This window comes from Microtus oregoni, unplaced genomic scaffold (genome assembly GCF_018167655.1).
Source record: "Microtus oregoni isolate MIOR12 unplaced genomic scaffold, Mior012 000038F_ref0000394, whole genome shotgun sequence".
NCBI classification, from domain to species: domain Eukaryota; kingdom Metazoa; phylum Chordata; class Mammalia; order Rodentia; family Cricetidae; genus Microtus; species Microtus oregoni.
In genome coordinates this window covers 1052374-1075898 of record NW_024543097.1, presented here as the reverse complement: position 1 = coordinate 1075898, position 23525 = coordinate 1052374, and the positions used below count along the sequence as shown (strand labels likewise).

Sequence of the window (23525 nt, the reverse complement as noted above, 5' to 3'; positions counted from 1 at the left end):
CAGGTCTGAGATGTCTTTTCTGAGAATGCTCCACCTGTTCAAAATCTTGAACTCGTGGTACTGTATTTACAATAACTAATGGCCCCTTTCCTGGTCAGAGATGGAAGCCGACCCAGTCTGAGGGACTCTGCTGCAATGCTGGCCCTAGGGTGATAATCAGTTGCCTGGGAATCTCCACTAGGGGATATGACATGGTTTTAGGCTACCACGTGAAGTGAGAGAAAGCAAGTTGGTGTATGAAATGGTGGTGGAGACCAATGACCCATAGTCACAGGATGCCTGGTTGGGACTCTGCGGGTTCTTACTGAGCATCAAGTCTGCTTCTTGTCTTCCAAAAGGGCAGGGCTGTCAAGTTCTCAGAGAAGGGCATGGGTGCGGCCAACAAATCCTCATTTTCACACATCTGAATTTGTGTGCTGCTTGTATTTTAAAAATCCCTTTGCTGAGACAGTACCTGAAATGGGTAAATGTTAGAGGCTGTTCTCGACCACTCTGTGTTAGGATTATCTGGCTGGGCAGAATGCATTTCAGACGTGGCAGCACAGGGGCCCAGGGCCTTAGCCAGGATACAGTTGTGACGTCTTTATTCGAGGCCACCTGGTGCAGTTCTTGTTTCCTTTGCACCAGCATGGCTCCTGCCTCACTAGACTGGAGGCTTCTTCATGAGATGCTACCACACCCATCTCCTCACTCCCTGGAGCACCTGCATTGCACCATTGACTTTTCTGATGGTATTTATATAAAGACGGAAAAGAAAAACTTTTTATACTTCAATAATTTTCTATTTGGGCAAAACTTCTTTTGCCTTGATTTAGGAAATAACCGTATTTCTTTTCTTTTCACTGTAACCTGCATCTCTTCTCAGTTTTGTGTCAACGAGGAGATAGGTTTATTTAGCCAGTAATTTCCACTGCAGAAAATCTTGGGCCCAGATTGCCCTGCAAAAGCAATATGTTCTGTTTTATTTTTATATTACATTATATTTATTTTAATTGCATTCTCCATCTGGTCAAAGATGGCATTAGGCACTGTAAATGAAGAAAAGAAACAAAGAGAGAACTAGCCACGGTAATAACCAAGATCATTATTTCCAAAATAAATCCATCCAGGGGCACAATAACCTCAATGCGTGGGCAAATTCCATGGCTCTCTTCAAAGAGAACTCTGGGAGAACTGTAGGAAAGAAGGGAGATGAAGATAAAGTGATTGATGCCTCCTGGTGTCTGTATGCTTTGTATGGCCTGGGATGTGTTCTTGCACTCAGCCCCTTTCCACATTAGTTCTTAGACAACTTGTGTGTGTGTGTGTGTGTGTGTGTGTGTGTGTGTGAGAGAGAGAGAGAGAGAGAGAGAGAGAGAGAGAGAGAGAGAGAGAGAGTCATTAGACAACACAAGTAAGTAGTCTTAAACTATCGTAGGTGCTTTGATTATTTCCAAAAAAGTTCAGAAGGATGTAAATGCAGTTTGAAACTAGAGAGGACATGCACACACATGAAAGGTCATTTTTCTGCTTGTGTCAAGAGATGTTTCTGCAAAGCTGCACTAGCAATCGGAGGACTTCCAAATGAAGCCGGTAGGACTGCAGTGATCAGTGCTCCAGACACCACATCGGTAAGTCAGACACACCCAGGGAAGGCAAGTCCCTGAAAGCCAGGTCAGGATGCTGCTCCAGTGATTATCATGGCTGCAGGCTCGGCTGCTCCTGTTTTTGAACGTGAACAAATGACAGGACTCTAGGGGAGGGTTTGCACATGAAAGTTTGCCAGAAACAAGTGGGTGGTGACATTCCCAGACTGTAATCCATTCCTCCTCCCACTCCCAGTAGTCTGTCACTTAGGATAGTTTGTGTTTCAAAAAAACAAAGCCTTATTTGAAGTGGCTAAGGCAAATAGTGTAATTTTTTGGTTCACACACAGATGGATTCAAGAGACAATGATTTCAGATATGGCTGAAGGCAGCAGAGATCAGCCATGTTCTGAGGGGCAGCATGGCTAGGAGGGCTTCCTGTCTACCCAAGCTGTCGCAGCTTTCCTCCAGGGCTGGTTTCAGGTTCAGCTTCCAGAAATGGCTTTGATATCATCAACACCAGCCAGAAGAGAGAGAGGAAGGGCGAGGGAGAAGGCAAAGAAGAATGGGAATCTTTCCCAGTTTTAATAAGCCCAAGGAAGCATTTTCCACTGACTCCCCTAGGAAGAGTCTCCCTGCATTTATTGCTCCTAATTGGATCTTGTGTTCACTTCAAAGGCAATCCTTGTAGGTGTGGAATCGTGGACAGCTGGAAGTGATAGGACTCCATCCTGGAGCAGAACAGCTTCTGTGTCAGGGGTCAGGATTTTTCCCAATGGGAAATCAAACATGCTCTCATCACGGAAGAAGAAATGAGTGGTCGGTCCCGAGAGAAGCATGGCAGATGCCCTCACCTACTGCTGTCTTATGTAGACTCCTCTCATCTTCAGCATATTTTACAGAGCAACAAAAGGACGGGTGTAATTATAAAAGTCAGAAAAGGGCAACTGGCATTTATCAGGCCCTCTGTGTTTTGAGAGGTTTGGTAGGCTCTGTCCTTGAAAGAGCATGTTACAAGGAGGAAGGCAGAGTTATATTACAATAAATAACTCTGGTGTAGACCGTCTCGGTACCCCATTCACAACCTTTTACCGGGCGGTAAAGTCCTCCCCCAGCTGCCAGTCACATGGGTGGTTCACAGCTTAAAGCCTCACTCTTTCTCGAAGATGGCGTGAAGAGGCTAGCTGTGCTTCCTCTCCGCCATGGCCGCAAACCCGGGACACAAAAGTCTGTGGAGGCACAAAAATGTGAGGCTAGTCCACCTCATCTGAAGGTCAGACAGTTTGAGTTTATTTTGCTCTCTTGGAGTTGTTGACAACAACTGTGGCTGCACACCCTGACCTAGGGTGTGGTTCCTGGGTGTTTTGGACATTAAGATGGCGCGTAGAGGTGGATCTGCTCCACCCTGACCAAAGGTCAGAGAATTCAAGCAGACTTAAATAGGGAGTTTGACTTGGGGAATGGCTGCTTGCAGGATACTTGGCCTAGGGTGGGTTCACTGCCCCAAACATTTAATGCTTTGCTTACAAAATAATGGCTTGATGTCTCGAGTATTGGAGCAAATGACTGTTCTGGTTGTCCTTTGTATCAAGCGAAAGAAGTCTTTTGTCTTCTTCTGCCCTTTCACATTGGGGTATAAAAGTGTATGGAAAAAAATGTGGGGGGACTCAGAAGTCAAAACTCAAAATTCAGCATCGGGTTCCGCTGAGTTGCCCTCCGGGTACTATCCTGGGTCTCTGTGTTTCTTTCTTGTCTCTGTTTCTCCTACCTAATGTTTCTAACCCTCACACCCCTACCCTGAAACGTTCGAATCTGTTGTGGTTAGGATTCCAGCTAGAGTCATCCCCAAAAAGCGTGGCTCACGACAAAATTCCATTCTCCTCTCTTCACTCAAAAACAAATCTATGATGTGGTTTATCTCTAGATACTCCTGTACCTTAGACCAACTTGGGATCACCTAAAACTGTCTCTTTATTCAGATTTCTCTCCCTTTTCATTTTTTTCTTCCTAGACAACTTCTTGAATAAGTGTCTCCTCAAAAAATGCATTGCTGAACCTTTACCATGGCTTCAAGTTCCACAGATACCGGACTCAAAACAGAGGGATCTGGATAGAGAGGAGTAAAACACAAACTGATTAAGAGATGGAGCAGGAGTTAGGAGGGAGTCACCTCCTAACTAGGACTGTCTGTCTTCAGGTCACGATCATTCCCACCAAGGTGACTGAATATAAAATAGAAGCTGTGTCAGAAAGAATGAGGATGCCACAAAGGACTAAGGCCATCTATGTATGTAGGCTCTTTACATTTCATCTCAATGCCTCCTTCATGGTTTCTTCTCTACTCCCTAGACTTTGGGAAAAAAAGAATCATAGATCTTGAACATTATGAATATTAGCCCCCTCCTCTACTCAAAAGACTAGACTGGATGCCAGCATCCTGAGTTTTTGTTCAGGAGAAGGAGATTTAACTGATTCACTTGTGCCAAGGAAACTTTGAGCCAACCAATTTCAGGCAAGAAGCAAACCTTTCGGATCCGTCTAGCATTGTGAAAGCCATATCCCAGAGGCAGAGCCTTTGTAGCCACATAAGAGAAGAGATGGTTCCCCAAAGACCTTATGAGTGCTCACCGCAGTGATGAATGCAGCATGGTCTGAACTCTGCTGCCCTGAAGGTCATTTCTGCCTCTTTAGCCATCGTGTTTGCTAGTGATGGAGGCGACCTGGATCACTTCCTCACGCTCACACTTCAGCTGCAAGGAATAGCTCATGCGCTAGAGGACAAAGCAAGGACACTGAAAGCCTTCAGTAGACTTAGTGCCCTAAGCAATACGTTGTATGTAACAAAATGAATAAAGACTCTTTAACTAGATTAAATTGAGTTGGTAATAATAGCTTGAAAGAAACATGACTTGACAATAGGTAGTTACAAAACAAAATCTGGGATTTTACAAGCTGATTGTTCAATGAGTTGGTTCCTAATAAAGGTTTTGTCATTCCATTTACATTTGTGAGTATGGCATCTAAGTCAGAGTAGGGAAACGGAGTCTGGAGAAGGTCAGTTTTTTCCGATATTCTGCACTTGTCAGGCCATAGGTACGTTCAGATACAGAAACTTTACTTCATAGGCCAAAGAGACATGAACTCAAGAATGCTCGTTCATGACACACCTATTTGCTGCTAGACACTACTGGCAGATTTGGAAACTCAGGCCATGATTAGGTGGGTTACCTGGAAATACATTTTTAGGGAAACAAAGCTGGAAGTGTCTGATGAGCGATTACTAGAAGCCACAGAGTTGCTGTCTTCTGGTATTCAGTAAGTTGTCATGTGAGAGAAGAAATGATACTGGTCTTGGCTGTTTAAGGGAGTGAACACTGCCCTCCAGATGTCTAGAAGAGAGAGAGACTGAAATGGAGTTCATATGGAACAAGCTGGCCACTATTTATAATGCTACAAGGAGCTGTGTGGGCTCCTGGGTAAGAAAAAGCAACAAGGCCTTTCTCACCCAGCTCTGGATTCTGAGTCTTAAAATACTGGTCAATCTGCCCTAGTGCATGATGGTCTCCCTGGTGCAATAGCGGCATGACTGCTTTGAGGTAACCAACCACTTTATGATTAGATTTTCGACCTACTCTGCAGGAAAAAATATGTATATGATGTTGTAAATCTGTAAACCTGGGTATGTTGCAGTAAAATGGATATGTAATCAAACTATCTGGTAAATATTCGGTTTACACCTTTAGACCTGCCCTGCTATCCACTTTGCCCAAAGAATCTTCTATTTACAGTGAGTGACAGTTAATACAGAAACTCATAACTGATCAAAATGTTGAGAACAAATGACTGAGCAGCTGTAAATAGGACACCTATACCAATCCTTTAACCCCCAGGGAAGATCACGAAAGAAAGGATAAAAGGAGCTCAAGGGTGGAGACAAGTGCTATGAGGTGTTGTCTTTCAGATACGACATGGCCAGGTAATGATGAACATTCAGTAACCGTGGCCACCTGCACAAGACCAACACACAAAAATAAAATTGGAAAGAAGGAGGTGGCTATTTGAGGGAAAGAATGGGGTTTGTAGGAGTGGGAGATTTATTAAATTAATTAATTAGATTTATTAGAGAGTAGCAGGTGTGAATGTATTCACAATACATTATAAACATATATGAAGTTGTCAAAACCTTGTTTGAAAAAAAGTGCAACAGGAGGGAAGAAAGAAAGGACTTAAAAAAGAAGGAAAGAAAGAAGGAAGGGAGGAAGGAAGGTTGGAGAGGTCATTTGTGATAGAATAGACTTCTTCCTAAGAAATTGGTCTACAGTCTCTGGAAGTGCCAGGAGTACACAAACAGCTAGTGGCAAAGTCCAGTCCCATGAGCTCAACATTCCCTACAGCTCAGGCTCCATGATAAGTGATGTGCTTTCAATATCTCAAATTCTCACAGCATCTTAGGAGGCCAGAAACAAATGATTAACCTTGTTTTACAAAGTGGTTTCTGATTCTGAAGATGATCTCATTATGTATAAATTCAAACATCAGACTTTGAATGCGCCTGTAATTCTGGTAGGAAAGCAGCTAAGGAAGTTCTTGTCTTAAAAGGAGACTTGTTTAGATAATTATAAAGGATTGCTACTGGATCAATGTAAGTAATTTACTGAGTCTCAGTTTTGGCCCCGTTAAGTCCACGAACTTTGGAGTCTTTGCCAAACATAGCATACCTTGATTCTAGGTTGGACCGTTTGGGAGGGTTAACGGGATAATAGACAGGCTAAGCTTCTTCCACAGTGTCAGCAAAAAGCAAACCTGTACTAGCAAGGCTCAGCTAGGTTAGACTGAGGAGATGAGTGACATCCCAACTGATGTGGCCTAACTCAACAACTCCAGCAAGGTTGACAAGTGAGTTGTCCTGCCATACTCGGGAACCCTTGCCGATAGAGGATCCATCTCCCCAAGTGAGAGGGCAAGATTCTCCAAGAGTAGAAAAGTGGGGTTCGCTGACATTGGTTCTGACTCTTTCTAACTGGGATGATGTTCACCCTGCCCACACTGCTACCCACTTGATGGGAAATCTATGCCAACCAATTATCTTTAAGAGGTGGGACCAAGTTAGGGTGTGGCTATCTGGGACCTGGGGAAAAAAAAAACGGGCATGTGGCCCAGGTGTGCTCTTCTGTGGTTCCCTCGCAGCACAGCTTGGACTTCTCGTTCCTGTATCGTGAGTTTCCCCTTATAATGAATAAAAATATAATTGCTGTATCTTTTAGCTAGCCTGGGTACTTAACCAAATCGAGCTGACTTCTACACCCACTCACACTTGACTTTGGAGTTGCAGATCAGAATGTGAGACTCTCTAGTACAATGCCACACAGATTTGGGATACACTAGTATCTTCCGAGATAGGATTCTGATGGCAGTAAAGAGTCAGGGTTGGTCTTTGAGTTATAAGTGTGATGGATCATTGAGATTTTCTGGAAGTAACCAGGTTTGGGGGCACACCCTTGTAATTCCAATGTAAAGGACATTGAGGTAGGAGAATTGTGAGTTCATGACTATCTTGGGCTACATAGTGAGACTTCTTTGTTTTTTTAATTTATTTATTTATTAAAGATTTCTGTCTCTTCCCCGCCACCGCCTCCCATTTCCCTCCCCCTCTCCCAACCAAGTCCCCCTCCCTCGTCAGCCCAAAGAGCAATCAGGGTTCCCTGCCTTGTGGGAAGTCCAAGGACCACCCACCTCCATCCAGTTTGGTGAGCATCCAAACTGCCTAGGCTCCCACAAAGCCAGTACGTGCAGTAGGATCAAAAACCCATTGCCATTGATCTTGAGTTCTCAGTAGTCCTCATTGTCCGCTATGTTCAGCGAGTCCGGTTTTATCCCAGGCTTTTTCAGACCCAGGCCAGCTGGCCTTGGTGAGTTCCCGATAGAACATCCCCATTGTCTCAGTGTGTGGGTGCACCCCTCGTGGTCCTGAGTTCCTTGCTCGTGCTCTCTCTCCTTCTGCTTCTGATTTGGACCTTGAGATTTCTGTCCGGTGCTCCAGTGTGGGTCTCCGTCTCTGTCTCCTTTCATCGCCTGATGAAGGTTAATATTCAGGAGGATGCCTATATGTTTTTCTTTGGGTTCTCCTTATTTAGCTTCTCTAGGATCACTATTTATAGGCTCAATGTCCTTTGTTTATGGCTAGAAACCAAATATGAGTGAGTACATCCCATGTTCCTCTATTTGGGTCTGGCTTACCTCACTCAGGATGGTGTTTTCTATTTCCATCCATTTGCATGCAAAATTCACAAAGTCCTTGTTTTATACTGCTTAGTAGTACTCTAATATGTATATATTCCGTACTTTCTTCATCCATTCTTCCATTGAAGGGCATCTAGGTTGTTTCCAGGTTCTGGCTATTACAAACAATGCTGCTATGAACATAGTAGAGCATATACTTTTGTTGTATGATAAAGCCTCTCTTGGGTATATTCCCAAGAGTGGTATTGCTGGGTCCAGGGGTAGGTTGATCCCGAATTTCCTGAGAAACCGCCACACTGCTTTCCAAAGTGGTTGCACAAGTTTGCATTCCCAGCAGCAATGGATGAGTGTACCCCTTTCTCCACAACCTCTCCAGCAAAGGCTATCATTGGTGTTTTTGATTTTAACCATTCTGACAGGTGTAAGATGGTATCTTAAAGTTGTCTTGATTTGCATTTCCCTGATTGCTAAGGAAGTTGAGCATGACCTTAAGTGTCTTTTGGCCATTTGAACTTCTTCTGTTGAGAATTCTCTGTTCAGCTCCGTGCCCCTTTTTATAATTGGGTTGATTAGCCTTTTACAGTCTAGTTTCTTGAGTTTTTTATATATTTTGGAGATCAGACATTTGTCAGTTGCGGGGTTGGTGAAGATCTTCTCCCAGTCAGTAGGTTGCCTTTCTGTCTCAGTGACAGTGTCCTTTGCTTTACAGAAGCTTCTCAGTCTCAGGAGGTCCCATTTATTCAATGAGGCCCTTAATGTCTGTGCTGCTGGGGTTATAAGTAGGAAGTGGTCCCCTGTGCCCATGTGTTGTAGAATACTTCCCACTTTCTCTTCTATCAGGTTCAGTGTGTTCGGACTGATATTGAGGTCTTTAACCCATTTGGACTTGAGTTTTGTGCATGGTGATAGATATGGATCTATTTTCATTCTTCTACAGGTTGACATCCAGTTTTGCCAGCACAATTTATTGAAGATGCTCTCTTTTTTCCATTGTATACTTTTAGCTCCTTTATCGAAAATCAGGTGTTCATAGGTTTGTGGGTTAATGTCAGGGTCTTCTATTCGATTCCATTGGTCGACTTCTCTGTTTTTATGCCAATACCAAGCTGTTTTCAAAACTGTAGCTCTGTAATAGAGTTTGAAGTCAGGGATGGTAATGCCTCCAGACTATCCTTTATTGTATAAGATTGTTTTGGCTATCCTGGGTTTTTTCTTTTTCCATATAAAGTTGATTATTGTCTTCTCCAGATCTGTGAAGAATTTTGATGGGATTTTGATGGGGATTGCATTGAATCTATAGATAGCTTTTGGTAGAATTGCCATTTTTACTATGTTGATCCTCCCAATCCAAGAGCAGGGGAGATCCTTCCATTTTCTGGTGTCCTCTTCAATTTCTTTCTTCAAAGACTTAAAGTTCTTGTCATATAATAGTTAGACTTCTTAAAAAAAAAGAAAAAAACAACCAACAACAGCAACAAAATCGGAAGGGAACTGTGGCATCCATTTTCCCAAATGCTAGGAGGTCAATAAATTTGATGTCCTAATATCAAATTTCCGGAAGCTGAACCAAATTAGTGGGTCCTCTGCTTGTGGAGTCCCTCCAGTGCTGTTATAAGAACAGAGGAAGCGCTTTTGTTCTCTACTTTTTTTTTTTTTTTTTTTTTTTTTTTGGTTTTTCGAGACAGGGTTTCTTTGTGGCTTTGGAGCCTGTCCTGGAACTAGCTCTTGTAGACCAGGCTGGTCTCGAACTCACAGAGATTCACCTGCCTCTGCCTCCCGAGTGCTGGGATTAAAGGCGTGCGCCACCACCGCCTGGCTGTTCTCTACTTTTTTATGTGATTTATGTGGTAGTGGCGAGTGTGTATGCATGTATGTCTGTGTGTGTGCATGTATTCATGAATGTTTATGTCTGTGTCTTAGCAGCTTGTATCTCTGTGTGTTTATGCATGTGTGTCTGAGCACTCCATATGTGTGTGTCTAAGGAGTGTTGTGTGTCTGTGTATCTATGTATGCTTGTGTAGAAAATTCCCCTATCCTGTGGCTACCTCATTAGCTTCTGTTGCCCGTAGCCTAGTAACCCAAGTTTATGAGGTTTCACTGCACTTCGCCCCACTGCTAAATTACTAAGGTTTGGAACAAGATGAATTCAGGTGCTGACCATAGCCCTGTGCTTTTAAGTTTAGGAAGCAACAGGGAAATGCTTCCTACAGATGTCGAAGTTAGCAGAGTATACAGATTGCCAGCAGGATGCACAGAGAGACCAAGAAGAGTGAAAGACTTGATCTAAAAGTATCCCAGTATCCCTCCAGCAACTTTCTCAAAATCCGAGCATTTAGAAGCTTCAGGCTTTCTCACGTGCCAAAGCTCTGTTATCTGGGATTCTCACACTCAAGGCTTCTCTCTGTAACGGAGAGGACGGACACTGTCACATGTACTAATTGACTTTGAATGAGATGCTTTTTAGGTTTGTGCCCTTTCTGGACAATGGGGACACCATTTTCCATGAATAATTTGTACCATCCTGGCACCTCCTCAATCTTCCTGGCTGGTATTTATGAGTTTAAATATAGCTAATGATATCACATGCCTGCCAGATGGTCAATAGGAAGTACCTGGGATATTTGAGCACCGGGCACATGTTTGAGTTCTTGAATTAGGACTCAAATATGAAGACATTTTTGGAAGATAATTTAATTGCAAGGATTTATAAACCTTACAAGAGGTAAACAGAAGTAGCCAGAGCAGAGGAATGAAACAGGAAATCTCTGGAGATGGCCCAGGCGTCCTGCTGACTGGGATGTGTAGATCTGTCTCATTAAGGCAGGTTCTTGCCCTACTGCTCTGCTAGTGTGTTGTTTTAGAACTCTGGTGCCACACAGGCTACGAACAAGCATGCTCTTCTCTGTGCCCATTGTCTACCCATCTACCTTGCTTACAGGGCCTTGCTGCAGCATGCTCTTCTCTGTGCCCATTGTCTACCCATCTACCTTGCTCACAGGGCCTTGCTGCCTCTCCACAGAGTCCCTGGATTTCCCCAGTCATCTTCTCCCATACTTTGCATTGTATTCCTTCTGATCACTATTCTTTTAAGTCATCTGACTATTCTGTGTTATATGCTACCCAAAGGCCTCGTCATGGCCCACTGCCTTCCTTGGCAGCTCCACATCAAATATTTACTGGTCTGAGTGACTGTTCCCCTCTCCCTTACTTGATTGTGGTCTTCCTAAGGCTGCCACTAACTGGATTTTACTGCCATGTCTATAGTTGGCAAATTTCTCACACCCTGCTCTTTCCTACTTACCCAGGATGCAATCTGATTTCCGCAAAGGAAGATTGACCTCTTGGTGGAAGACTGTTGAAAGAATATCACCCAGTCCTCAAAACAGATTTTCTCCTTTTAATTGCATGTTAATTTGCTTTGTTTTCTGACTTGAAAAACATTTGCCTGGTGGGCGTGGCAGCCTACTTGTAATTCTAGCATTTGAAATCTAGAGATGGACTTTCTGGAGCCAGCTGGTTAGCCAGACTACCGTATAGGTCAGCTCTAGGCTCAAGTGAGAGACCCTGTCTCAGTGAATTAGGTGGAGCACTTAAGGAAAACTCCCAACATCAACCTTGGCCCTTCACATAGACTCACATATACATACATGTGTGCACCTACATGCATACAAGAGTGCATACAAACTAAAACAATAGGTGGCCATACAAAGGTAGGTGTGTTTCAAGGGCTATGGGCACAGCATACGAATGGTTCTCTGTGCACTGTCACTTGGATTATTCTTAGTACTAGGGATGGGTGTCCTGTATAGAGAGATTTCCAGGAGAAGATCTCTACAGAGAACACAGAACAAGGTTTCAATGGCTGACGATCAGGAAGACAGAAATCAACTAGAACAATGCAGTCTCTGGACATGTTTGAGGGCTGGCTCTAGAACAATGCAGTCTCTGGACATGTTTGAGGGCTGGCTCTAGAACAATGCAGTCTCTGGACATGTTTGAGGGCTGGCTCTAGAACAATGCAGTCTCTGGACATGTTTGAGGGCTGGCTCTAGAACAATGCAGTCTCTGGACATGTTTGAGGGCTGGCTCTAGAACAATGCAGTCTCTGGACATGTTTGAGGGCTGGCTCTAGAACAATGCACTCTCTGGGTATGTTTGAGGGCTGGCTCTAGAACAATGCACTCTCTGGACATGTTTGAGGGCTGGCTCTAGAACAATGCACTCTCAGGGTATGTTTGAGGGCTAGCTCTAGAACAATGCAGTCTCTGGACATGTTTGAGGGCTGGCTCTAGAACAATGCACTCTCTGGGCATGTTTGAGGGCTAGCTCTAGAACAATGCACACTCTGATATGTTTGAGGGCTGGCTCTAGAACAATGCAGTCTCTGGGTATATTTGAGGGCTGGCTATAAAACAATTCAGTCTCTCAACATGTTTGAGAACTTGTGTTTGGGGTTGTAGAACCCTGGCCCTTGACTTTCTTTGCTTGCCTCAGACCTTTGCCTGCTGGAGTGAACTGAGCAAAACAACTTGTTTTCCTGTGTTTGCAGCTGCTCTGAGCACGAGACCCTTAGAAGTTCCTGATGGCAGGGGAGTGAATTCTGGTGGGTTTTACATCTGGAAATACTAAGAGCTTGGGGCATGGCTATCCCTATATAAGGATCCCTATATAAGCTTCCCTGGAACACAATAAAGTTGGCGTTCTTGTTTCAAGGATGACCCGTGTCCCCTTGTCTCTGTCTGTGTATGTGTGTGTGTGTGTTTAAATCTCCAGCCTAGTTCCCCACTCTTACGAACTGCACTGTAGCACGTAGAGCAGACGCTGAGCTTTACAAACCTACACTAGAACAATGCAGCCTCTGGGTATGCTTGAGGACTGGTAGAGGCTGATCTCTTTGTTTAAGTACCAGTCTTCTGTGTAGATTTCCCAAGTGGTCGCCTGGCTGGCCTCATTGGTCTTTACTTCACATCAGGATCTCTCACAGGGTTCAAAGAGCTATAAGGAAACACACACACACACACACACACACACACACACACACACACACGAGAGTTGGAGAGACAAGTCAACTTCCCTAGCTGTGAACTCCCCCCACCTCTGGGGAAGCTACTTGGAGACACTGAAGGTCATCTCAATGCCCTTGCTCTGATTTTATCAAACTCATTCATTCTTACCATTGCACTGGTGAAACCAGGACCTTCACCAATACACAAAGGCTGGGAGAAGTCCTCCCACCCCTTTTTGTTCTCCCTGCGTTGGTCCTGAGATGTCACCATCAGGCAATGGTCACCACAGGGCAGGATGCCTTGCAAGCAAAGCTCCTTCTCTCTCTTTACTCTCCCTCCCATCTCCCAGGGAGAGACAGGTTCACCATGCTCTTCACCCTGGACAAGGGGACATCTCATTAAAAAGGAAGGATGCGTAGTCTCTGAATTAGGTTAATGGAATATTGCCTGTAAACCTAGAATTAAGATGCAGACAATACAAAAGTCCTTCAGCTTCCTTTTATTGGTCTTCAGAGGTGAAGCTAAGAAGAGCTGTAAATATGAATGGGGGGAGGGTTCCTGGCTTTTCAGTGTTGAAACTCCATTCACAATAAAGCTAAGTACCCCTGATTTGTTTCCTTGAGTCCCCTCCCACTTTTGCCTTGTGTCACCTGGGCTTCCGTCTCCCTACCCTGGTCGCAGTGACTTTGAGACTGGTAAGAATCACCGGGAGGTGACACTCACAGCTGTGTGGTCTGGAATGCATTATAATGCTATGTCTCAATTACAGTCTTCTTTGGGTGACAGAGAAGGCAGACACAGCCTGCCTTAGAGCGCACTGCCACCTCCTGGAAAACACCTGCTTCGTGTCTCCTCTTCTACCACCACCAGGAAAAGAGGAACTCAGACATGGCCTCCTATCTTTAGAAGCGAAGATCTGGGTGCACAGAGCCGTGTTCTCCAGCCCCCTTCAAATTGGAGCACGGCAATTCCTGAAGGAGATGAAAAGGTGTTGCATTGCCATCTTAATTAAAAATAAGTAACTAGGTCGGGGAGGCCACTGGCGTGGAGAGCCGCTGTCATTATACTCTGCTCCCGAGGCGGGTAACAGACGCCGCTGACTGTAATGAGTGCCTGGCACCAGCAGGACTCTACCCTTGGGATCTCTGGAAGAGGCGCCAACCTTATTTACACCAGGAAGGACTGGACAGAGGACAGAGGGCGGAAGCTGTATAAATGGGCAGAGAGCATTGGCGTGGAGACAGCTCTGAGTCCATCGGTCCTTAGAGCAATCGTGTATGGGGAAGCCACCTTATGGTCTTGCTGGGCTAAATAACGACTTATTTCCAGAAAGCATTGAAGAATAGATGAGCGTCAAGGGTTTCTGTTTAAACTCACAGCATCAGAAGGCCAGCTTTTGTCCCTGAAGAGAATCTTTAAGGATTATAGAGGGTTGGAGGCTAGGTTTGGCCCAGGGGAATGAACACATTTGTGAAGGTCTGAAATTTGACTGTTTGGTGTGAAAACAATGGATGAGAAATTTCTCTATCAGCAGCTTTCCTTGGAAATAACAACAGAAAAAAAAAGATTACTTACATAAAGACAAAATATTCTCAATAAATGAATTAAACCTAATTAGGCAAATTGCTTAAACTCACCCAGTGTCCCTCTGAGTCATTAGTTCCTGCCTTTTGAAAAGAAGGTTATAAATCCTTTGAAATAAAAAATAAAAACCTGAAAATTATTCTTCCTCTAGAGAAATATATTCCCGTTTTCCCTGTTATTTAAAAAGGTGGGCTGGTGTGAAGGCCCAGCAGGTGAAGCGTGCACTGCCAAGCCCAATGGCCTGAAAGTTAAATCCTTGGAATCCATGTAGTGGCCGAGAATCGGTTCCCATGGGCTGCCCGCTGACCTCCACGTACGTGCTGTGACATGTGCGTCACACACATACTCATTCCCAAATAAATAAGTGTAAAAGTTCTGTGGTAGCACACTGCAGCCTCACCCAAACCAAAGCCATTCAAACGACATTTAATTTAAGGTGCCCTTTGCAGGAAGCCGGCTTAACGTTGGGGTCCATGGTTGTACAGTGCGGGGAGAAAGAAGCCAGGAAGCTCTACTTTTGGCAGCACCCAAGAGTTGCTGGGCTGTTTCTACCACTCTCCCCTGGCCTTGTGTTAAATCAGTTACGTTTTCATCCTTTAAAAAGCCTGCACTTTCTCAGAGGTGCGCATCTGAGAAGCTCCGATAACACCTGGCTTCCGCCCGGGCTCCAAACAAACAAAGCGTTTCCAGAGCCTTGCCTTGGCACCTGTTTGGATGCGTCCTTTGTCTTTTCCTCTGGAGAGAAACCCCAAAGAAAGCTTTCTGGGCACACAGCCTTCCTCCCTCATGGCAGGAGAATCACACGCGGCCTATTCTGACAGTGTCAGAGTGATAGTCCATAGCTCTCCCTGGGACTCTAGGAATGAGGAAAAGTAGGCGTGGAATCACAAGGACTGCATTCAAAGAGCAGTAACGTGCGACCACTAGGGATTTATTCCAGGACTGAACCCGCTCCTCCCCGACCTAGGCTCCTAACAAATGTCTTTTCTTGATTTTGGTTCTTAGCATCTTTATCATCAGTTCCTGGAAGGAAGCCTTTTGTCTTCCCCACCTAATCTGTTGAAAGAGGCCACATGGTCACCCAGATATTTCCTCATTTGAGCTTCTGAAAAAGCAGTGGCCCCCTTCAGCTCTGTTCTTGCTTCAGAGTGTCCTTGAGACTAAAGCATTCTTGGTTCTCCCTGAACATGATGGAAATGACAATCTCAAATTCACGTGGTACCTTTCACACACACACACACACACACACACACACACACACACACACACGCATGCACACGCACAATCTCCCATTCAACCTCATCTCTTTGCATTTAGCAGATGGGAAAGCTGAAATGCACACAGATGATGGTGGTGAACCCAAACTTCCTGCACACAGAAATGATAACAGCATGTAAGTCGTGGTTTAGTCTTGGGCTCAGCACTTTACAACTGTTGTCTTCTTTTGTCTCCAAACCCCTCTTTAAAGGCTACAATATGAACCCGTGAGAGAGCGGAGCAGCTGAGGGCGTTTTCTCCCGAGCCTGATGACCTCACTTCGGTCACCAGAGCACACAGAGTAGAAAGCCAGAACTGACTCTTGAAAGTTGTCCTCCAAACTCCACCCTTGTGCCATGACACATGAGCCTGTGCCCATACATACACAATCAGGATAAATAAACAAAATCATAAAATTTTTAAATGGCTACCATTTGGGTCCCTTACTTTCAAGGTAGAAAACTGGGGATATTTTTATTCACAGATGTTGCCATAACGCGGTTGAACAAATGACCACAGATTCTCAAAGACACCCAACTGAAGTGACTGTGGGCCACAGAGGTCTGTGAGTTTCTAGGAGACTGGCTACAGTAAGTTGGGTTCACACACGATGGCTCCACCATGTGCCTCTTTTATCCTCATTGGACTGGTGGTATTCTGACTGAGCGGCAGAGAGGAAGCCCACAAGTGTGGCCCAAGAAGCCACTTATACTTAGAACTAGCATAGGAGTGCACCCACGCACGTCAGCCAAGTCATGTGGCCTCTGAAAGTTAAGGAATGGATGAGCGTGCTTCAGATGGACCATGGCAAAGATGGGTGAAGGCAAGGGTTACGAGAACGCAGCTAGCTAAAGTTGGGATTTGGCTTTGTAGCACGGTCACCTGACTTTAAAATCCAAGCTTTCAGCTGCAGTTACATCCAAGGAGACTTCACAAAGGGGCTGCTATTGTCATCTAAGAAACTCAGGTGGATCAGTGGAGACACGGAAATGCGCGTGGGCAAGGAAACACGGAAGACTATGAGGTGGGAGATGCGTTGAGGCTGAAACTCCCGCTGCTGCCTGGTGTCCACCGTTAGAGTAGCCGCTCGTGTTTTACTTCTCTATTTCAGCCCAAATGAACAAAATGGCCCCGTTTCATCTTCTGAGATGTTGATATTGGCACACGCCAAGTGATTTAAGATTCATCATCCACTTTAAATGATGCGTGGGAGAGGGGTGTGGTTATCACACTGTGTTTGGCTTTAGCTGTCTGTCACAAATGATGCTCTTCTGAAAGACTGCAGACACCTCAGCACCATGCTTAAGAGGTGTCAACCTCAGGAAACAAAGTCAGCCCCACAAATCAAGGGGAGATATGCCAGAGTGACTGGAATGGCATTTCAAAGTGACCTTTGAGGATAAATGGATTTTCAGAGAAATAACAGAGGCGAACTGGAGAAACAGTGGGTAACTGAACACACTAAAAACATTTTGCCTGCCAGGGGACGGATAATCTACTTTCTATTTTAGGAAACTAAAAGATAGTTTAGTTAGTGATTGGTTTAGCGTTTTACACCTGGTACTTTGGACCTCAACCTAGAGCAAGATTGCTGGGGTCTGCCAGCCATAATTTCACCGGAGAGTGACCTGTATCACGATGAGCCTCCAAAGGTCATCCCCCAGCAAGAAGCTGGGGAAGAGCTGAGGACATCCTTCCGAAAGAGAGATGACTAACTCCAGGCCATCCAATGCCTGCTGCCTGGATTTTTCTCCTCTTCTGACTTTTGTCCTGTCTTTGGCTGTCACTGATTTGGATAACTTCAAACCATGATCGTATTGATTGTCTTTTTTCCCCGTTATCTGAAATAGCATCTAAGAGGCCACTCTTGCTTTCCCCTCGATGTGCGTGTGTGACACAGAAACTTGGCTCACTGAGAGAGACGAAGAGCTAGCTAGGCTGCTGAACACCAGACAACTGTGGGAAACTCTCTGCAGTGGCAAAGATGGGGACGAGGGCAATAGAGGTTCTTATGGGATGACATTGGTAGGGGAATGGATGTGAGTGTGAATGCAGAGGCCGAGCAGGCAGCAGGGATGCAGAGGACCACTGCGATATTTGCCGAGATTCCTTCATCAACACTTGGTCATTTTTCCTCATACTACCCAGCCTTCCATTCCCTGTGTCTTTCTCGAGGGGGCGAAGTCCTTTTTGGTGATACCTTATGGATTCCAGAATAACAGACTGCGGGAGACTCGGAAGTAAAGGAGAGGATATTGGGAAAGTCTGTTCACTGAAAATCAGATCCCACACAATAAAACATGTCACCAGAAGGGAGGATGGTAAGTAGCTCTGTGTCCTGAGATGCTTTTCTTTTCTTTTTTTCTTAAATAACTGTGAGAATTCCCTTCCTACATTGCACCTTCTTTACAAAAGCTATGGAAGATGAAATAGGAATCCTAGCCTTAATGACCAATATTTACTCTGCCCTTATTCTGGGATTGTAGAGGTGGGCCAGAGTGCTTTAATAGCTCTGCCTTGAAACATCGATGACACTGAAAGTTCTTTACAATCTAGGTCAGCAGGCGAAGGTGCTAGCCATCAAACTTGACTGCCTGAGTTTGGTCCCTCAGGACCTACATGGGAGAAGAAGAGCAACACACACACACACAATATGCACGCACACACAAATGTGTGCATGCGCACACACACATACATGCACACACACCCCACAAAGTGCACACACATACAGAAACACACACTTTATAAACGTTGATTGGAAAAAATTTCTCCTCAGAATTTTGCCCTTTACACTTCTTGAAAGCATCTCCCATTGACACGAAACCCAAGCACGGTCCATGAGGCAGCTACTTAAAGACTCTGCCAGAGTACACTATGAGCAGAAGACTCTGTCTTTCCTCCAGGGGACTCTGATTCTGACTTTGGATGTATGCCCGGCCCACATTGAAAAGCAAATTATCTCTTTTTCTTTGAGAAAATGTGATACCCTGAATCTGGATGTGCAGTCTCTGGGGCTGTGGAAAGCCCTATTCCTTTCCTGTTGCATTTTGACTGGGCAGTATATTCTCACTCTTTATCCAATAAGAACACCATGGCATCATTTCCTGTCTTAGTCTGTGGGTCGGGGAGCCAGTCTATGGGTGAGTGTAAGACCTAGATTTGGGCAGTTGCATATTCCAACGTTGGACATAAATCCAGGAAGATGATGTAGTTCTCCTCTGAGAACTGTATTAGGACAGTGAAAAAGAAAATCTTCCATGGGTCATGTTGAGAATGAGATCAAGGCCCCAAACTGCTGAAGGGCTTACTACCCTATAAATAAAACTTTCAGGAAAAAAAAAGCCATTGCAAAATTAAATACAAAAACCTGCTAAATCTTATAAGACCTCTAGAATCTTTGGATCATTCTGCTCTGGAATTCTCTCTCAGTTTGTTTTAGTTCATTGGACCAAGCCCATTCTTCTTTTTCTGTTTAAACCAAGTTGTTTTGTGTCCCAACTCATTGTATCCAAAACCCTTCTCTCCAGTAACAGTCTTTGAGTCCATAGAAGAAGGCACATCTCTTGATGCTGGGCTAAGAACTCAGTTCTGTAGGAGCAGGATGTGGAAATGTCTTCATCTAATGGGGACGGCAGCCGTTTGACTTTATCAGAAGCAACAAGCCAAAGACAGCCCATGGATTTCTGGATTGAGCTCTAAATCCCTGGGCAGAAGAGTTATTCCAGGCTCGTCTTCTCTTCTTCTTCTCTACCGACAAGCCCCGGACCCCCAACTCTCCCTATCCTATCTACCTCAGGTTATTTAAAATTACAAAATAATTGAGATTGAACTGAGAGCCCCTGATTATTAATAGAATCCCAAACTGTGGATTCTTTTTTTTTTTTTTTTTGGTTTTTCGAGACAGGGTTTCTCTGTGGCTTTGGAGCCTGTCCTGGAACTAGCTCTTGTAGACCAGGCTGGTCTCGAACTCACAGAGATCCGCCTGCCTCTGCCTCCCGAGTGCTGGGATTAAAGGCGTGCGCCATCCCCGCCCGGTTCCAAACTGTGGATTCTTGAGTAGACCATAGCTCATTTTGGCAATCAGACCACCTTCAAATTCTGCTGAAGTTTTAACCCAACCAGAAGACTCCCCGGCTGCCTCCCTCCTACACCCAGCCCACCTGAGGTAAGTCAGTGGTTCCACTCAGCCTCTTGCATGTGGCCTCCATTTCAGGATTTATCATTATGCTCTTTGTTTTTCCTTACTTTTGCACTGGATCCTAAGAGACTTTTCTCCTATTTTGTCCCTTTTTACTCCGTGAGTACATAAATAATAAATAATTGTTCCCCTGTACACTTAGTTGCAGGTTTACCCTAATTATGAGTCGGTTTCTCTAGTCACCACATTCCGTGGGGAAACTGTATTGGCTTTACCTGGGAACTTGTTAGCAATATAGATTCTCAGGTCCCATGCACTGAATCAAATTCGAGATGGGCATAGTACCTTTCACCAGGAAATTCATTGCTCCAGCTTCTTGCTAGCTGATGCACGAGTCTAAGGACCACGAACATCAGCATCCCTTAGGGGCTTGTCATACATGTCAGATCTCAGACTTCACCACGGACCTATTGATGTGGTCAAGAATTGGGGTTTTAACACATTTCCAAGGTTACTTATGTACTCTGAAAACTACTGGGCTATCTAAATTGTTGAGAGCATCAAATTACCTAGGAATCTTTCTGTTGTTGTTGTTTTTCTTTGTTAGAAAACTAATGGTTAAGGATCCAACACACTGTAGCCAAAGATGGGTGCCATCAGTCCGCATGAATGAGTATAAATTCTCCAGGACTGAAGAAAAATTAGGAAAGGGGTTTCACTTCAGACGCACCATCAAGCCTTCACCCCAAATCAGACAGGAGAGCTATGTTCTCTGACTTATGTGCTATGTTTCAAGGTAAAAATTTATTCCAAATGAGAATTCTCTACTAAACAAATCTTTTAAGTAACAGTCTTAGAGAAAATAGTCAACCTTTAAAGTGATAGACTTGCAAACCTAACTATAAAGTAAATGTCATAGGGTAAATTCGCGTGTGTGCAAGAGGAAGCTGGTGGGGACTGGAGTTGTTAAATTCTCTAAAAGGTTTTTTTTTTTGCCAAATCTCCATATTGAATAAAATTTGGAATATGGGGTTGAAATGAAAATCTCCTGATTTCTAAAGTCATAACCAGCCCTGGGTCTCCGCTGGCACTTCAGCTGGCACCTCTGCACTGCCTACTTCCGGTCTCAAGCCGGATGGCTCCTCGTGTTTACATAGTGCTCTTCTCTGGCCTCCGTGCATTTAGAAGTCAAGTTGAAGCATCTCATATTTTCCCAGACAGAGACGGAACCAAGCTCTCTGGGTCTTATAACAGCACAGTTCCCCTAGTAGCATTGACCCCTCTTTCCTGACATCTCTGTTTTCAGATGGGTGCCACATTCAATCTTTTGGAATAATACCTCTGATTTTTCTTTCCTTTTATGTTTATGGCCATCAGCTCAATGCACAGTTTACTCAGTTTGTATGTGCAGCGTATAACATTGACGTTTTGCACTCCCTTCCCCTTATGTCTAACTGACTTTAGTTCATTTTGCCAGGCTAATTTCTGTGCAACCTACGCCATGCCCCACCCTTGTCAAGTAGGTTGGCCATTTCCAGAACTTGGAGAGAGGGAGAGAGAGAGAGAGAGAGAGAGAGAGAGAGAGAGAGAGAGAGATTTTTGCTGATGTTGGTGCTTCCAAGTTTACAAAACAAACACTCAAAGGCAGAAAGGGTCAGAGAGGACTGGTAGAATGATAATGGGAGACTTGAATGCCCCTCCCTCATCTTTATTTATTTACTTCTTTATTCATTTATTTATGCAGTGGTGAGTGTGTGCCATATGGATGTGCTCATGGGAGTGTTTGCAAGTGTGTGTGTAGGCGCACATATGCAGAATACAGCCTCGACGAACCAGTGAGTTCCAAGAATCCACTTGTCCCTGCCCCTCTAGTGTTGCTACACCCAGTTCTGGATCCTCTATTCTAAAAAGAATCTAATCTATTTATTTACATATCTGTTTTAACAATTCCTAGTATCAAACGAAAATGATAGTACAGCTTACAGGAGCCTCTGGAATATAGCGAACGCAGTTCAAAGCAGAAGGTTTACAGCTGTGTGTGCTTCCACTTAGAAATCAGAGGGATCACAAATGAGATTTTAACAATGCACCTAGAGGTTCTAGGAAAACAAGAAAAAGCCAAATCCAAATGCGACACTTGGCAAAAGAATCATAAAGCTTGGGGCAGAAGTTAATGAGACAACACTAAAAGAATAATATATACAGCCAATTAACAGGGGCTTAGCTCTTTGAAAAGATAAACAAGATTGACACATTCCTAGATAACCTAACCAAGACAAAGTCCCAAAATAAAATGAAAACTTAGTGATGGAAAGGGAGTTGTTACAATAGATCCAAAGAAATCCAGAAAATCATTAAGGATAGTTTGAAAACTTCTATTTCAAAAAGGTGGAAAACCTGGGAGGGAACAAACTTCTAAATACATGAGTCAGGCTACAATCAGCATAGACACAGACCAGCAATTTTTCCACAGAGGTGATTAAAGGAGTCCTCATGTAAACTGAGGACCAGAGGTGTTCAGTACTGGATACAATCACACTTTTAAGGGACGACCGACACAAATTCTTCTCAAACTATTCTGAAATAAAAAAGAAACACTACTGTGTTAGTTAAGGATTTTATTGCTGTGGCAAAACACCATGACCAAAAAGTAAGTTGGGGAAAAAAAAGGTTTATTTTTGTCCATATCATTGTCCATTGAAGGAAGTCAGGACAGGAACTCAAACAGGGCAGGAACCTAGAGGCAGGAGCTGATGCAGAGACTATGGAGGGGTGCTGCTTACTGGCTTGCTCGACATGGCTTGCTCAGCTTACTTTCTCTTGGAACCCAGGGCCACTAGCCCAGGGATGGCTCCACCCACAATATTCAGGACCTTCCCATGTCAATCACTAATTAAGAAAATGTCCAGCAGGCTTGCCTACAGCCTGATCTTACGGAGGCACCTTCTCTATCAAGGCTCCCTCCTAACTGATGATGCTAGCTTGTGTCACATTGACATAAAACTAGCCACTACAACTAGCAAAGTCATTCTATGAAGCCAACAAACTCTGAAATAAAAAATAAATAAGAATTCATCCCATCCTGTAAATAAGAAGAAACAAAAGAAAACTATAGACAGATTTACCTGATTCTCAACAATTTTAGCAAACTTAATTTAAAAAAACATTAAAAGAATCACACATCACAACCAATTTGATTTCATACCAAATAAAAGTATGGCATAAATCCATAAATGCCTGAGTAGAAATAATGAAAAAATCATATAAGTATCTCAATAGACACAAAAGACAATTGAAAAACTTCAATGCACCTTCATGACTAAAGTCCTGAAGAAATCAGCAATAGAGGAACTTAATGTAATAAAAGATACAGATGACAAATCTATAACCAATATCATGTTAATGGAAAAAATTCAAGATATTACCACCAAGATCAGTAACACTGATTCTCTTTCCATTCAGCATAGAGCTGGAAGTTGCAGCTGGAGATATGAGACAAGAAAAGGATAGAAAATAAATACAAACAGAAATATACTTCTATTTGCAGAAGATGTGATTCTATAATAAGAGACCCTGGAGACTCCACCAGAATAATCACTAGAGCTGATAAACACATTTAGAACAGTGGCAAGACACAAAGTTAACATACAGAAACCAGTAGCTTCCCTGTGTACTAGAGGTAAACATGCTAAAAAAGAAATCAGGGACACCATCTCATTCATAATAGCCTCAAAA

The 23525-nt window shown here is 43.9% G+C and overlaps 1 protein-coding gene across 1 annotated transcript in view; it reads right to left on the bottom strand.

Annotated features, from left to right (window-relative positions):
• Nucleotides 1-4252: 4252 nt before the first annotated feature.
• Nucleotides 4253-23525, bottom strand: part of Cpo (carboxypeptidase O) — a 44777-nt gene continuing 25504 nt past the window's right edge. The window contains 1 exon segment of the mRNA XM_041631744.1: nt 4253-4336. Within this exon segment, the coding sequence (XP_041487678.1) occupies nt 4253-4336 (84 nt within the window).